Raw genomic sequence first — 15,998 nt, forward strand, 5'->3', positions numbered from 1 at the left:
GATTTTGCTTTCCATGCTAATCTGTATTAAAAAATAATAATAATGAGGAGACAGAAAAAAGCCTCTGACTACTAAGAAAAACTGGTTATTATCCTTTAAATATGCAGACTATTTGTGAGGTTCCCAGTTTGCAGCTGTTCAGCAAGTAGTATTAATGTGAGACATGTTTGATACATTATTTTCAAAATAATAAAGGAATAGATGTTACCAATTGTTTTGCGATTTTATACAGAATTATCAGAAATCCAATCAAAAGATTCTAAAATGTTCAGCGTTACTGTTTGTTTCTTGCTAAGTACCCAAGTTACCTAAATCTATAGTCTGGAAAATGACAAGCTACATTGTAGCCACAGCTGCCCTGGGGCGCACTGACAGAGGCGAGGCTGCCGGACACTGGCGCCACCGGGCCCTCTGACCACCACCAGTAGGCAACGGGTGACGTGTCTTGCCCAAGGACACAACGACCGACACTGTCCAAGCCGGAGCTCGAACCGGCAACCTTCCGATTATAAGGCGAACTCCCAACTCTTGAGCCACGATCGCCACACTGGTGATGTAGCTTGCCATCACCAGTGTGTGAATGTGTGTGTGAATGGGTGGATGACTGGTTGTGTAAAGCGCTTTGGGGTCCTTAGGGACTAGAAAAGCGCTATACAAATACAGGCCATTTACCATTTACCATAGTCTGGAAAATGAAAAAAAGGCTTCTTTGGGGGAAACATTAACTTTATGTGAGTGTTTGGGTTTTTTTTTTCCAAGACTTGGTGAGGGCACTGCAAGGCTCAAGGCTATACTAGACCTTTTTCTGTGTGTCAGTTTACAGTCTTTACTATCCTGTTTAATACAGGCTAAAATCGCATAATAGCTTATTGTAGCACTTGTTAACAGAGTGTTAAAGGGTGGGTTTAGTGTACTTATTGGATATGACAGTCAAAGACTTTTTATAGAGATTGCTTAACTGGTATTAAAATGCTTAAGATTAATGATTTGAGTGCCTTTGAATACACGCTCACTGCTGTGCTCAAGTATCAGCCTTCACTTTTGCAAAGGGAGTTGACAAATGCATTCATATCTGCTTGCAAACTCTTTGTTATAGCCTGCAAGTCATTTATTATATACTACTTATGAATGAGAGCAAGCTGACACGTTGCCAGTTAACACCTTCGAAGACAAATGATACCAAAAAAGCCGTTTCTTTCAAATATATCTGGCTTTACTTTATTCATGTACTGTACAGTTTTTCACTTCCAAAGTCTTTATTATACTATATGACAATAATGGCTATCATTTACTACAAAAGGTTGCATAAATAATTTAAATGTGGAAATAAAAAATAAATATGCAGTTCATTCTTTTTTTTTATAACAGTCCTTCGTTGTGTCTGTAGAAAAACGGCCTTCCCTGCTTCTCTGTAACACCTTGTCATGCGAGGGCAGAAGACCACACAGGTATGATATGTACAATCGCGCTACGCATCGCAGCTCTCGGCTAACATAACAAGCCCCTTCCAGTTGCTCTTTCAAACATACAGTTGGAAAAAGAAGCAAACATAGTCAGCATAGACTGGACAACCAAATCAGAAAGCAGTTTGAGCAGAGCTGACAATATGTGGAAACACTGTGAATATTCTTCATGAGCTCAGGAGGAAGGAGCTCGCTCTGTCGGCAGTGACAGACTGGGTTCCTCTTCCTTGCTGGATTTAATCATAAAAACCCAATTATTGTTTTCATTGTGTTATTTTTATTCCTATCTTTCCTGTCTGAGCTATTTACAGATTGAGAGCGGAGAGGAGTGGAGGTGTCTTGCAACCAGCAGGCTAACACGGCAGATGGATTTTGGCTCGCTCACTGCTCTGTTTGGCCCGTTGCAAAAGAATTCCAGTGTGGGTGTGCTGGAGAGCGCTTTGCCCCTAGGTAACAACATAACCACGCACATTTTCTGATGCCTCCTACACACCATGTGCACTTTTTTGTGTGCGATTCCAGCAAACAGGAACCGGCTATGACGACAGGAAGAGGCTTTTTTTATGACTCAAATCCCAGCACAGGAATGGGCTCATTTAGTGATTAAGAGGAGCCACAGGAAGGCCCGGTGCCCTTGTGGTGTTAGTGCTGCTTTCTCCTCTACTTCTCTGTCTCTTTGCGTGTACTTGTGGGGAAAGCGCTACTGCAACTGACAGGGCTGGTCGGGGCTTCAGCAGCGTGGAGAGTGCTGTAGGTCTGTCCTGATGAGTGAGGCCTTTAGCGGGCTGTCAAAGAACCGTCTGGACCGCAGTATAGACCAGGGCCTCTCAAAACCTGTCAACATCCCTCCATCAGAGACCCCAGAGCTGCCGCCTTCTCCTCTCCACACACAGCTGAACGGAGATGGATTACAACCACTCTGGAGCAAAGATACACCTTTTTTCAGCTTTTAACAGAGCTGCACCGAGCGTAGGTCTGCATCTGCTGGATGTTTGTACAGATGGGTCTGAAACCTCGGGGAGGAGTTCTTATTTTTCATAAAGAAAAGCTGTTAGAGTGGAAGTCTGAGCTGTTGGGTATATCAAACACCATTCATCTTCATGGCAAGCCCTGGCACTGACTCATTTTGTCATGCAAAAAAGCCAAGTTCACAAATATGCTGACAGGTGGCTGAACAATATATGGACTGATGACTTAAATCAGTCCAGCATTTTAGCTTATGGATTTGCAGTCTTTGAAATTGTATCTCCTCCCTATTTGAAGGAGATATGTTGTTTGATGTGTTGTGTAACGTGTGCGTGAGTATGAGTATATCTGTCCTCTGTCCCGGGATGCCAAGGGGGAGGATCAATATGAGTTCCCCGTCAAAGGCGTGTTGTTCTTGCTCCGATCTTGAGGCAAACGACTGTGCTTCTTGCTGCGTTGCGTCTTAGGGACCTCTTTGGCCACCGACTGGTTGTGATGCGGCCTGAAACGCTTGCACTTGCAGGATGTGACCACGCGGATTTTGTACGTCCGAGTGTTGCCGTTGGGACACTGCAACTGGACCCTGCGTGTCCGGGAGTGCGCCGGGATGCAGCGGTAGTCTGAGGCGCTGCTTCTCCACCACTTGCCACGGAGGATGGAGTTCGGCATGAGGTGCGCCGGCAGGCACTGACCCGAGCACACCAGCTCTCGGACAGGCTTGGCACTGCGGCAAGAGCCGTCGGTGATGTAACGGGTCGAACGCAGCTCCCTGCAGCTCACCTCCGAGGCACCTGGGTTGAAGAGAGGAGATAACAGTTAACACTCATGGATCGAGTCCAGAACAAACACTCAGGAGTGCCGCACAGTGCTGCGGACTTTCTGCAGGGCGACTGCAGCTGTGTCTTATTTCAGTGTGTGATCATTTGCCTCGGTCTGTTTATGCCAACCTGACTTCACGTGTTGCGTTATTTATGTGAAAAACAAACAACGTAAGGCAAATAAAGTCTGAACCGGAGGCAGCGTTACATTTCAGCTCCGACACGTTACGAGACACAAAAGAGCAGCTGAAAAATCCACTTTTCTAAATTCAGCCTAATACAGTAATTTGTACTTTTAAGTGGAGGCTTAAGCCAATGAGATCAGAGTTTCTGAATTTGATTTATGGTCTGATCATTAGCTGACAACTGGGCCTGACGAAGAAATCCAGCTGGCAGCAATCAGCTGATAGCAAATCCAGACCAGAGGGCCATTAAACAGCTCAATCAAACCGAACGGAGGTTTGGTCTGGAAGGAAAAAGCTGGCATTCACCGTTGGCCCTCAGGAAATGTATGTGGTGATGGAAGAGTAAATAGCTGTCTGGTTATTTTAAGGCAGCGCTACAACTGTACACTTCTGAATAAACTGGACATCTGCCAGGCTGATTCGAGACAGCACACTCAGGCTGTAATCCTATATTTCAGCTGCAGCTTTTTAACGGCCGTACGCATGAGTTATTGTCCTGTGTTTTTTTTTCTTTTTCTTTTTTCTTACAAGCTGCATGTTCAAAAAAAAGAAGAAAACGAGGAGGCAAAAGAACTGTTGGTTAAGAAATGATACACTCGGAGAAGGATCTGTTTTCCTCTGTGGCTTTCTTTGCAAAAAGGGCTGAACAAAGGATTTATGTGAGGTGACTTCCTTTTTTTCCCCTCCTCACGAGAACATGATCTAGTGTTATTCTGCGGCTGCTGGTGAAGGCGACCGCAGAAGTATACAACGCCTACAGCGTACACCGGGTGGCGGTTTGCACCAGTTACCACCATATGCCAAAACAGACAGGTTGTCTTATTTATGAAGAACCAGGATGTGTTTTAATCCAGCCTAACATTTTCAATTCTCCACCCTGGTTTTAAAATTACTAATGAGCCTGAAATTTTCATGATTACACACTAGACTACTGTAGAGTTGCGTGAGCTGTTCTTTTCCCTCAGCTGTGGGAGACAAGCCTCTGGGGAAGACTGGAGGGAGGCCAGGCAGTGGTCACAGCCTCTTTTGTGACCCCACAGGGGAAGGGATAACTTGAGAATTAAGATATGGGTGAAGAAAATAATCCAGGAGAGTTCTGCCTTCATAAGCTGCACATTCACTGTAAAAGCAAGAGGTGCATTTTCCATCCCTGCTAATAACGAATAAATTCCTGTTAAATGAGATCTTCTGGAGCTGTTGCTTGGCGTGTGAATTTTTTTCCCCTTTTTTTCACCCTTTAAGACAACAAAATCAGTCACATTAACTCTCCTCGACTTAATAATCACTTCTTGTCAGCTGTTGCTCTTCTAATCGAATCAATCACCTCCTCTGATCTCCAAATCAAGGGGCCATAATTGAACAAAAATGTTGCACCACCCATCTCGAATCCATGAGAACAAGCATGAGATTATCCTGCATGCGCCACTTAATCAGAACACACAACTGTTACCGGCCACAGGTGGGAATCATTGTCAAAGGCAGTGTTGCATTTAAAAAGCAATTTCTAAAACCCCCCCAAAGACATCTCCCCGAAGAGCAAACTGTGGGCTTTTTTCTGTTTGGGAGACATGTTGTTGCAATCAAATAGTTATGGTGGAAGTAGAGCTTGACTAATAGTATAAAGAGAGAAGGAAACAACCTGGAAGACAATGTGAAAAAGCCCCGATGTCTCACTGAATGCTGTGTGTAGGGGAAGAAACCACAGGAATGTGCGTCTGAGCCGCTCTCATCACCCTCACCTCTGGATGAAACCAGACCTTTTACACTCTTCTTAATCGGGGAATTGATGTGATAATGAAGCACAATGTAGAGGCAGGGTGTTTTAGGGCAATTTCTAAAAAGCCACATTAATTTGGAGAGCCTACATTTTCCACATATACTGAATATTTTTGACACAAGATTTTAAATTTTATTTTTAAGCCAAAAAAAGTTGAATTAAAGTTTAAAATTCTTAAATGTGGAAAATATAATGAGAAATAAACTTTCCTAATTTATATCACATTTTTGTGTATTAAGTAAAGGTTGGGCGTACAGCGCAGTTGGGTACACGTTTATTCTTTATAAACGTGCACTAATTGGAAATGGGGACCTAAAATCAAATAAATAAACATTTATGCTCCTTCCTGCTTGTTCTCATACAAGCTGGGAATAGGTTTTAGGCGATAAACCCGAAAGTTTTCTAAATTTAAGCCTTTTAATGAGTTTTTATAAAGCTCTGACGGATGGTTAATTTTACGCACAAGAGCCTCCAATTACGAGATCAAATTAAATCGCTTCAGCATTTAAGCTTTAAGCATTGCGTCGATTTACTTATTGATCTTTACGTTCTCATTCTATTTAACTAAAATTAAATATTTAACATTTGTTCTGTCATCTTTATGATACTTACTGTAGGAAACTGTGTTTGCCGCCCGTCCGCCGCTTTTTGCCCTGTTATTCATAGCGTTGCTGTTGTTGTTGTTGTTGTTATTGTTGCTGTTGGACGGCTGTAGTATTGCCTCCAGCGGCGTCCGCGTATTTTCTCTACGTTCTGGTAAAATCTCCGTGCCATCATTTTTTAAAACCTTCCATCCCTTCACAGCGGTGCAGCATCCCTGGAGCAGCAGGAATGCCGAACTGGAGACGAGGAGGGCCACAGACACCTGCATGCTTGTCGGTCAGCAGGAATAAATCACACAAGGAGATTTAAAAAAAAAATAAAATTACTTAATATAAAAAAAAAAATAAACACACACACATACACAAGAGATGTCCTTCTGAACAGGCTAGTCACTTGCACTCTCAACGCAAGAGGCGAATGCGGTATTTAAGCCCTGCGCAAGTTTTCGTCAGGGCTGACAATTAGGCGCTTACACAAAGTGGGAGGGATTGAACCTGGCCGAGAGATTCATTGAGAAAGGAGGAGGGGAGAGGTTTGGATGAATGCGCAGAGAGAGGAGGGAGCAGGAGAGGAGTAACAGAGAGAGGAGAGAGAAGAAGAAAAGTAATAGAAAACTGAGAAGATCAAGGAAGAAGAGACCGCAGTAAAGGAAAATACAGATATGAGCAGGAGCGTTTCCATTATTTATTTACGTATTTTTAAAATAGTTAATCAGAATATTTGATCAGAAATAAAAAGAGTGTAGAGGATATTGTGTGCAGCCTTGTTCATACAGTACATATGTTTTATATGAAAAGTGTCTGCACAAGTGCCTGAAAATCATTTTGTCAAATATTTAGACCCTTTACTGAAGTAAAAGCCATAATCTTACTGAAATGGTACAAACGGCTAATGTGTTTTGGGTCAATGTGTTTTGGCCATATAGAGCAACAGTGTGGTGATATTTCCGTCTACATGCAATAAAAGTAGCATTTTGTTCTTTTTTTTATCTTTAAATGCTTCAAAGTACTCATTATGTTATTCAATCATAATAATTGATTCATTAATGTACATGTCATTTTAATCACCTTTACATACAAAATAATAAGTAACCAGACCAATGTCTGCATTGGTCAGTTAAATGCTTGAATAAAATTCTGAGGTTATGCTCTACCACTTATCCATGTTCTTATCCACTGGTGTTGGGGATTATAAGTTTAATAATTCTGGGCTGGTGCCACCCTGTGCCATTGCTCTAAACACACCCTTGGGTGTGAGATGAGACTGAAAAAGGAGAAGAGAGGGAAAGGTCAAAGGAGAGTGGAGGAAATGGGAGTAAAAAAGAGGTAAGATAAGGGGAATGAAAGCCAAAGGAAAGGGTTGAAAGGACAGAGAAATAAAAAAAAAAGAGCGAGATACTGGAGAGGAGCTTACTTATGTCAGAGAGTGTTGAGTGAGGCAGCTCATCTGCACATCGCTCTGTGCCGCTGTTGTTGTTACTGGATTTAAGTGCACCGGTGCATCTTCTCCTCCCCCTTCTTTAACAACTTCCGCAGCATTACGTGTCTCAAAAAGCATCTTTTTTTTTTTCAAGGGGGTTTATTTTGGACTGCAACGTAGGGTGCAACTTGTTCCACTGCTGCTGCGCCACACGCACTCCTCCCGAGACACGTTTTTAGCCTGTCTTTGACTCAAGGCTGTACACAAATTAATCATTTGATCCTTCACATTAATTACCCATCATTACACCTCTCAGCAGAGACACTTAATATAACGAGATGTGAAAATCTAAAAAGTATGAGCACATCAACATGTGTTCTGAACACAATTTAAATGTTTGCCATGACAATCCAATATTCCATATCCACATATCTGTTTTAAATAAAATGTTATAGACTGTGAGTTCTTGGCACCCCTCATATCCCAGTGATTTGATAAGTGCTGACAGATGGAGGCTCTTCCATTCAAACACTGCCCTCTTGAGGGAGACTAAACAAGTTTTGCATGACACTGTCCAGCTCTGCTGATGGGTACAGGCATGCAGATCTTTGGTTTTTTATCTCTTAAACTCTAAAGTGGTTCTCTTGGTCAGTATCTCCTCACTCTAACCGCTCATTGAGGCACCGATGTGCTTCCATAATCATACACACCCCCCCTCATGGTCTTTCTAGTTTTATACAAGCCTCAAATGAGGGTTTGAAGCTTTGGCCAACTGGCCCATCGATCACAATTTAAAGTGGTGAACATAATGGGGATAAGATTAAATTAAATTTATTGTTAAGGAGTTTTAAATAACATCAGCCAGTCAAAAACATTTTCTTCTGAAGAGAAAGTAACAACAGAGCTTTTCATCATTTCTAAAAGCCTCGTATAGGGGCCACTCTTCTTGAGTGTCAAATCCAATTATCTTTCAAATTTGCATTTTCAGTCCAGTCTTTAGGAGCTTAACAGTCCTTTCTTGTGTTAACGTCCCTGCATCAACTGTAGGTATGTACTAGTGTTGTTTTACAGCTGCTACTAGATTTGATGGAATTAAAAAAATGTCAAATGTTGGTTTAGAGAGAACAAGTTTTTTTCTTGGGGCTAAAACGAAATCTGCATTAAAAGTAAAGTAAAAAAAAAAACACAACACAGCAAAAACACTGAGCAGAAATGAAGATAAGAACATGGAACTTTCAAACAACAAAAGAAAACAGTCTTTAAATGGGTTTACGAGCCCTGAAAATTAAATGTAGTTAAAAATACTTAAAGAGCACCTGGATCTGTAACTCTGTTGTTCACAATAGTGAAGCTGCTCCTTAAGCAATACTCACGTCAGAGCTGAAAAACACTTTTTACTTTCAAAAAAAGTACATAAATAGAAATTTTGATACTTTCTGTGCAACCGCAGTACAGCTTCAAACATCATGACACATTGCTGTAAAAACAAAAAACAGTTTTTACAGTAATTTAGCATTTTTTGTGTGTGTGTACGGATAAATACTGTAATTGTTGACCGCCTGCTCATCTGAGCTCAGCAGAACGACTCAAGTCATTCAACTCATTAATGTAGAAGTGTTGTTATGCCTGTTTTAGGTATGTCGTGTTTAGATTATGATCGTTGTGGATGTGTGGTTTGTGTGGTCCTAACTAACAAAGGGCCATCAACATAAAGACTCCTGAAGCAATTCATCATGTCCAGACAGTGTTGTTCTAAAAGTCGGCTGTTCAAATGTTCTGTAAAGCATTATTCACATGACTGTTTGATGTGATGATGGGAAATTGCACAAAAGCTGATGTCAATACATAGTTTAAGAAGGAAAAGAAACTTGTTCAACAGCCATAATCTTACATTTTTATCTTTTTCATCAGACAATATGATAAATTTACCACATATTTGCACCAGCTAACCTCAACTTTTTTTGAGTGCATATAGTGCATTTCATATAGATGCATGTTTGCCAGTAAAAACACAGTTATGCACTGGCTATCTCATGTGTTTGCATGGTTTCTGTTATAATTTATGATATTCATAACATGTAGGAGTTTATTCTATAAAACCCTTTAAGGCTGAATGTATTTTCAGTGCATATATATATTTTATATTTTGGCATCTAAATGCCCCAAAATATCAAGTGACCCAAAGATAAATTCAGAATAAAATATGCTGGGATCATTTTTATGATTGTTGAAATAAATTAAAATGTACAGAAATCAAAAGCTGTTGAGATGCCTACATTTTTTGTAATTTTGCCAAAATTTGTAAGTAGAGGAAAATATTTATGCCATAACCATAAATATTGATAAAAAAAAAGTGATAGTGACACATTTAACAAATAAAGAGCAACACTGCAGTGGTATTTCTGGCCATTTCCAATTTTCACTTACATTTTCATCTTTGTTGTTAAAATGCGGCACTATATTTAGCAGCTGTTTGGTGCTATCAGAGACTAAAATTCACACCTTAAAAGGGGAAAAAAAGTTGTTCATTTTTAAAATGTAAATTATTAAAAACATGGTTTTACTTCTTAAGTGCAAACTTGTAAGAATTTGTCGAATTAATAAAAATGAGTTTGCCACACTTGGGCTAAACAGTGTTTTTATCCATGCATCCGTTTTTTCTCCAGCTTATATAATTCCGGTTCAAGGTGGGACTTGAGCGTATCCCAGCTGTCATAGGGCGAGAGGTCAGGTAAATGCTCTAGTCTGTTGTACAGAGGGGCAAACAACCATTCACATTCCAGCCTAATGTGCATGTCTTTGGACTGTGGGAGCACCTGAAGAGAATCTATGCAGGCGCAGGGAGAACGTGAACACTTGCTTGGACAGGGCTAAGCACTGCGCCGCCATGCCGCCAAGGTGCAATGTGTAATATAGGAGTCTTCTACTGGCTACAACGGATAGAGTATAAAACTTTAGTGCACTGAAATTTGCATCAAATTCAAAGTGTTCACTTTTTTCCAAAAACTGCAGATTGGCAGCAAGAATAACGTGAAATCTGATGAACAAGAAAGAGTATTGTGAAAGATGCTAACAGGGGAGTTTGGCAGACCTATGCCAAAAATCAAAGAATTTGAACCAGAGGGTGATCTTTTGCAACGGTATCCATTGGTAATATAATATAATTACAGGTAAGAACTCTGTATTGGAGTACATTATGTTTTGCCCCAGCACCGACGCTGCTTCTTTTGTAACATTTATGAATTTTGACATCAAGCATGATTCTCATTTTATAATCCAAGGGGTTCTAAAGTAGACCAAGCAGACAGCCTTGTCTTCCTATTGTGTGTAACCCTCCAGCTCTGAGGCTGTGCCAGATTTTTTTTTCCTAGGGAGGGATTGATGGTCCCACTGTCTACACTAAGCCAACTCTGATTACAGACTTCTCGCCGACATTGCGACGGATGTCAGTCACAGTCTCAATTTAGACCTCTCTGGGTTTCTTTATAGAGCCCTTGGGCCCCAGCACAGTGTTTTTTATCATGATAACAGTACAATGAGGCCCAAATAACAATCAGATGCTCACCAGATTGCAAGAAAGCCTCCAGCAATGCAGAGCATGGTGGAGCGTAATTTTTATGGAAATCAAGAAAAACTGTGTTTTTAGTTCATAAACAAACTGTTGCAGCTCCTTGTGCCCAGTGTTTGGTAATGTGATTCACTGTGCATGCTTCTTAACTGCTTTCTCACCAAGTTTAGAAGGAAATTTGTCCTTTCCGCAACACAATTACAGGCCAGTGATAGCAAAGAAGGGCTGTGTCACCTGTTTGCAACCCTCACTGAGGGTTTGACTGAGGGAATTATTCATCATGTGTCCACAACAATTATGCAAAGTAGGTCAAAATTTGGCTGCTTGGCTTCTCTCATCTACAACCTAAAAGATATTACACTCAGGTCTTTGTGGGCGTGTAGAGGTTTCAGGGATTCAAGGAGCTTTACTGTCATTGGCATCACATGTTTACATGAGGTGGAATGAAATTACGTACACAGTCCCGGAAAACAAGAAAAACAGTGTTTCTCTTTTTCCTGATGAAAATGTTGGTAAAGTATCAACTTTGTCCCAGCAATTTATTAAAAAGTCAAATTCACCATGCTCACTTTGTCACTATGACTGCATTATATTATCCCAATGATCTGCAGCCACTCATTTGGAAAAGAAAAGAGGTTTTCATACCTTGAGACTAAGTAAGGATTGATATTCAGCGTTGTTTTGGTGCCGACTGAAACACATCTTTTATATAAACTCACTAGCCACTTTGTTAGGTACATCTCTTTAAATTTTTGTCTTAGCAAACAGTTCATCAGTCAATCAAATAGCAGCAACTTAGTGCTTTTGGGCATGTACACATCATCAAGACGAATTGCTAGAGTTCAAACTGAGCATCAGAATGGGGAAGTAAGGTGATTTAATTGACTTTAAATTTTCAGTTGAATTCACTTTTACTTATAAATCACCGATTCACAACAGATGCCTCAAAGTGTTTTATATAGGCTAGAGATCCTACAGTATTAGAAATAAACCACAAAGAGGGGAAACAGAAGAGCGCAAGGAGAGAAATGACAAAAGACTAGAGTTTAACAATGACTAATGATTAAATGCAGTAGTGAAATATAAACACAAAGAGAGTGAGACGTAAGTGAAGAAGAAATGCTCAATGCATCATGGAAAGCCTTGCAGCAGCGCAAGCCTATTGCAGCATAACTAAGGGATGGTTCAGGGTCACCTGATTTAGTCCAAACTATAAGTTTTGTCAAAAAGAAAAGTTTTAAGCCTAAACTTCAAAGTAAAGAGAGTGCCTGTCTCCTGAATCCAAACTAGGAGCTGGTTCCATTTCAGCTTGTCTGTGGTCTGCTGCTCCTGACAGGAGTGACTGTAGGAGCCACTCCACACAAAGGCACACAGGCTCACCAAAATAGAAGAAGAAGAAAATAGGACAATAGAAGATTGGTGGTGAGTCTCCATTTCTGTCGGTAGGGTCAGAATCCGGCGTAAACAACATAAAAGCATGGCTCCATCCTGCCTTGTATCAACTTTTCAGTCTGGCGGTGATGTGGGGGATATGTTCTTGGCACACTTTGAGCCCCTTAGGACCGACTGAGCATCGTCTAAACACAACAGTCTATCTTGATGGACAGTGTATCCATCTTCTGATGGCTGGCTTTATGAAAGTACTACACTGAGATAAACAATGTACTACTGGTTGGTGGAATTTATTTGCCAGTCAAACAGTGCAGAAGATTCAGAAAATCATAAAAAGAGCTCTAATCAAACCTGAAATAATAGGAAATAATGCAGGAAATATGATGGCAATATACCGATTTTATGTGATAATATAAGAAAGAATGCCCTCTCATCCTCACACAGATATGTGCAATGCACTCTCTTGCACTTTGCTTTTAATAAAATACCAACTTTTGTGCATCAGCCAAACATTTCTCAAGTTTGTTAGTTACAAAATGTAACCGTGCAAAACAACAAGTGCATTAAAAAGACTCACAGTTTAAGCTTACCACATTAAATACAATATAATTGCTTTCATAAAACACAAGAATCTCAAAACAAGATTGAGATAAGAAATGTACCACAATCTGCTGACAATGTAACGTGCTAACAAACACATATATTTATGCTGTCTGCTATTAAACAAGAATTTGGGGAAGAATTTTTGGGAATGCGCTGGTTTGTTCTCTTCAGATGTGGATCAGTGATAAATACACTGATGTTTCTGCGTGGTTTAAAACATTCCTGAACGTTAGCCCACTTGAAACGCTGTCATACTCTGTATATCTAAGAACAAATTGGACCAATTCCTGCTTACAAAATCAAGAGTGCACGAATGTATCACTTGTGACATAACAAATCTGAGCGCAGATAAAGTTACAGAGCAGACCTCTCTGGAACATCTGCGATCATACATATGCAGATATTTATCAGTGTGTCCAAGTGTTTTTGCATTTCAGATATCGATCATATTTACATTTCAAGAAGCTGCACATCTGGATACATTTAGCTCTGTTTTTAAATAGACTACGTGAACCATTACCGATCTACGTTTAATGTCACCGCGCACGATTTATTTCCACTTTAAAATCAGTTGCGGTTTATGAGAGCAGCTTTCGCAACTAATAATGATGCAGATTTTATGAATAATGTACAGCTACGAGACAAAGCCTCTTAACCCTTCGGAGTTAGTTGGATTTCTGCACTGATTACTCATAAAATGTGGCCTGATTCTCATCTAAATCACAAATACAGATACAATCTGACTAAATTAATAACATACAAGGTTGTGCTTTTCATGTATTAGCTGTACTTTTCATGTCTTTATTGAACACAGTCAGTGATCCCTCAAAGTGTAGACAGGAAAACATATGTGAAGTCACAAGGAGTGAAGTTTCCTGTAGCTGCTTGTGAGACTTGCGCAAAAAGGTTGAGGAATTTTGGGTTAGTCATCGCTGCAAAACTGTTTCAGCTCATCAATATTTCTGGGATGTCTTGATTGAAATGCCCCCTCCAGCTCCAGCCAGAGCATCCCAATTGTTTTAATGCCAGGACTTTCTAACTTGGCCCTCTCTTGTTCAGTTATCTATGTTCTCTTGTGCTGTGGATCTTCTCGTTGAATCAGCCAACCTTAAGCTTCAGATCAGAACTGCTGCCCTAATATTTTCCAGATTTTTGAAGCTATTGTTCTCTTTTTGACTGCAAAGTGCCCAGAGACTGAGGTATCAAACCAACTCTATCTCCTCTGTCCTCCTGCCTGTGATCTAGAAATAAAATGTTGAAGGACAGAGGAAAGAAGTTCGTCAATGGAGCTATAACTGAAGATGGTAGGTGTATTGGAAAGAGTTTTTTCTTACTGTAAAAAATTTTTTACCCACCGTTCTTAACGACATTGCTTCAGTTCATTGAGGCTTTCAGGCATTCGTTCTCGCACAGCTCTCTTAAGGTCCCAGCATTTCAGCTGAGCTGAGGTCTCAACTCTGACTGGACCACCGCAACACCTTTATTCTTTTCATTTTCAGCCATTCTTTCGTGGATTTGTTGATGTGGTTAAGGCAGCGGTCCGCAACCTTTTTTGCGCCACGGACCGGTTTATGTCCGACAATATTTTCACGGACCAGCCTTTAAGGTGTCGCGGATAAATACAACAAAATAAATCCAGTACCGGTACCAAAAAGAAGAAGATTTATTCATAACACACGGGAAAAGACACAGGGAAACCGAGTTAACGATAAAAGCGATTTAAAAAAACAACGCTAAAATGCTAAGAAACCTGAAACCATGAATATACCAATACCAAACGCCCGGGTGTTGGGGACCGCTGGGTTTTCAGCTTTTCAGCTCAATTTTCAGCTTTTTTGCTTTTGCTGCCAGACAGATCACATTTGACTCTAGAATACTTTGGTTGCAGAGTTCGTATTCAATTTGACTGCAAGATATCCAGGTCCTAATCAAAATCATCAACCCATCACTGTGCTTGAGATGTTATGATGTGTTTGTTTTTTGTTTAGTTTTTTTCAAACATGGTGTTGAACATTATGCTTTGGTCTCATATGTCTAGAGGATGTTGTTCCAGAAGTCTTGTGGTTTGTTCAGATGTAACTTTGTAAACCTAAGCTACAATCTTGTTTTAAAGAGGCTTTCTCCTGGCAACCCTTCACAACAGTCTTTTTCCAATTTTTTATTATGAACTCTAACTTTCAAATTGCAAATTTAGGCCTGTAGAGTTTGACATGTAGCTCGTGAGCTTTTTGCAGTTTCTCTGCACTTTGCATGTCTGACCTTAGGGTGAATTTGCTTGGATGTCCCCTTCTGGAGAGATTGACAGATGTGTTGAATATTTTCTACTTGTGAATTATCTTTCTCAGTGCTGAAATATGGACTTTAGATTGTTTGGGAATAGCCTTATAGTCCTTCCCAGATTGACGATCAGCAACAACTGCTTCTCTAAGATCATTACTAATATTTTTTCACCCTTGCTGATAAGTTAGTCAAGTGCATTTGATTAGTAGTGTTTGCTTGATACTCACCCTGGAAGCGGTAGGGGTGGATTTTGTTTTTCACAAGACTGTATATGCATTTTGGCTTAGTTTTTGTTAAATAAATGATGACAATGTGTTATACATTATATGCTGTTGTTCATCTTAGGTTATATTTATCTCATTTTAACATTTGATAAGGACCAGATCATTTTTCAATATGTCCTTGAGAACTGAAAGAAGTTGTATTTTTTTCACATGATATATTACACTATATTAAACATTACTTTACAACGTCAGCTACTGTCACCAGTTTTGTACTGGTAACAGTAGTTCAATAAGGAGAGATCATTAAAAAGAAATTAACATGATTTATTGACATACAGACATTAGATAAAGGTATGTGGCGGTTAGACTCCGATGGCCCATCTCGGTGGAACGGAACCCCAGCGGTCACAGGGATTAGAGCAGGACCCCTCAGAGTCTAGACGCTGTTGGTGGAGACAAAGATAGAGGCTTGAACGGAGCCACAGTGAGATGCAGTGATGGGGAGGAGGTGGGTAGCACGAAGACGTCTGCAAAGGAGAATGACAGATGCGCAGGTTTAAAGTACGTGGCGTGAATGCTGATTGGCCTGAACAAGGCCAAGAGAAAGATGATTGGAATAGACCAGTGATGTCACAAACAGCTGACAGCGTGGGATAGCGGAAGTGATGTGAAGCTTAACTGGCAACACCTGGGAGCAGAC

The 15,998-nt window shown here is 40.4% G+C and overlaps 1 protein-coding gene across 1 annotated transcript; it reads right to left on the bottom strand.

Annotated features, from left to right (window-relative positions):
* Positions 1-1,211: 1,211 nt before the first annotated feature.
* sost (sclerostin) lies at positions 1,212-6,199 on the bottom strand. Its single transcript, XM_063482610.1, has 2 exons — positions 5,822-6,199; positions 1,212-3,220 (listed from the first exon to the last, which is right to left on the bottom strand). The coding sequence occupies exons 1-2, from the start codon at positions 6,078-6,080 to the stop codon at positions 2,811-2,813; spliced, it is 669 nt and encodes a 222-aa protein (XP_063338680.1). The 5' UTR covers positions 6,081-6,199; the 3' UTR covers positions 1,212-2,810.
* Positions 6,200-15,998: the final 9,799 nt, after the last annotated feature.

This window comes from Pelmatolapia mariae, linkage group LG8 (assembly GCF_036321145.2).
Source record: "Pelmatolapia mariae isolate MD_Pm_ZW linkage group LG8, Pm_UMD_F_2, whole genome shotgun sequence".
Classification (NCBI taxonomy): Eukaryota; Metazoa; Chordata; class Actinopteri; order Cichliformes; family Cichlidae; genus Pelmatolapia; species Pelmatolapia mariae.

Bases quoted from the DNA above. Each gene is read 5' to 3' on its own strand.
- sost (XM_063482610.1), bottom strand. From the start codon at position 6,080: ATGCAGGTGTCTGTGGCCCTCCTCGTCTCCAGTTCGGCATTCCTGCTG. The intron at 3,221-5,821 runs GTAAGTATCATA...TCTTCAACCCAG, and splicing joins GGCAAACACAGTTTCCTACA to GTGCCTCGGAGGTGAGCTGC.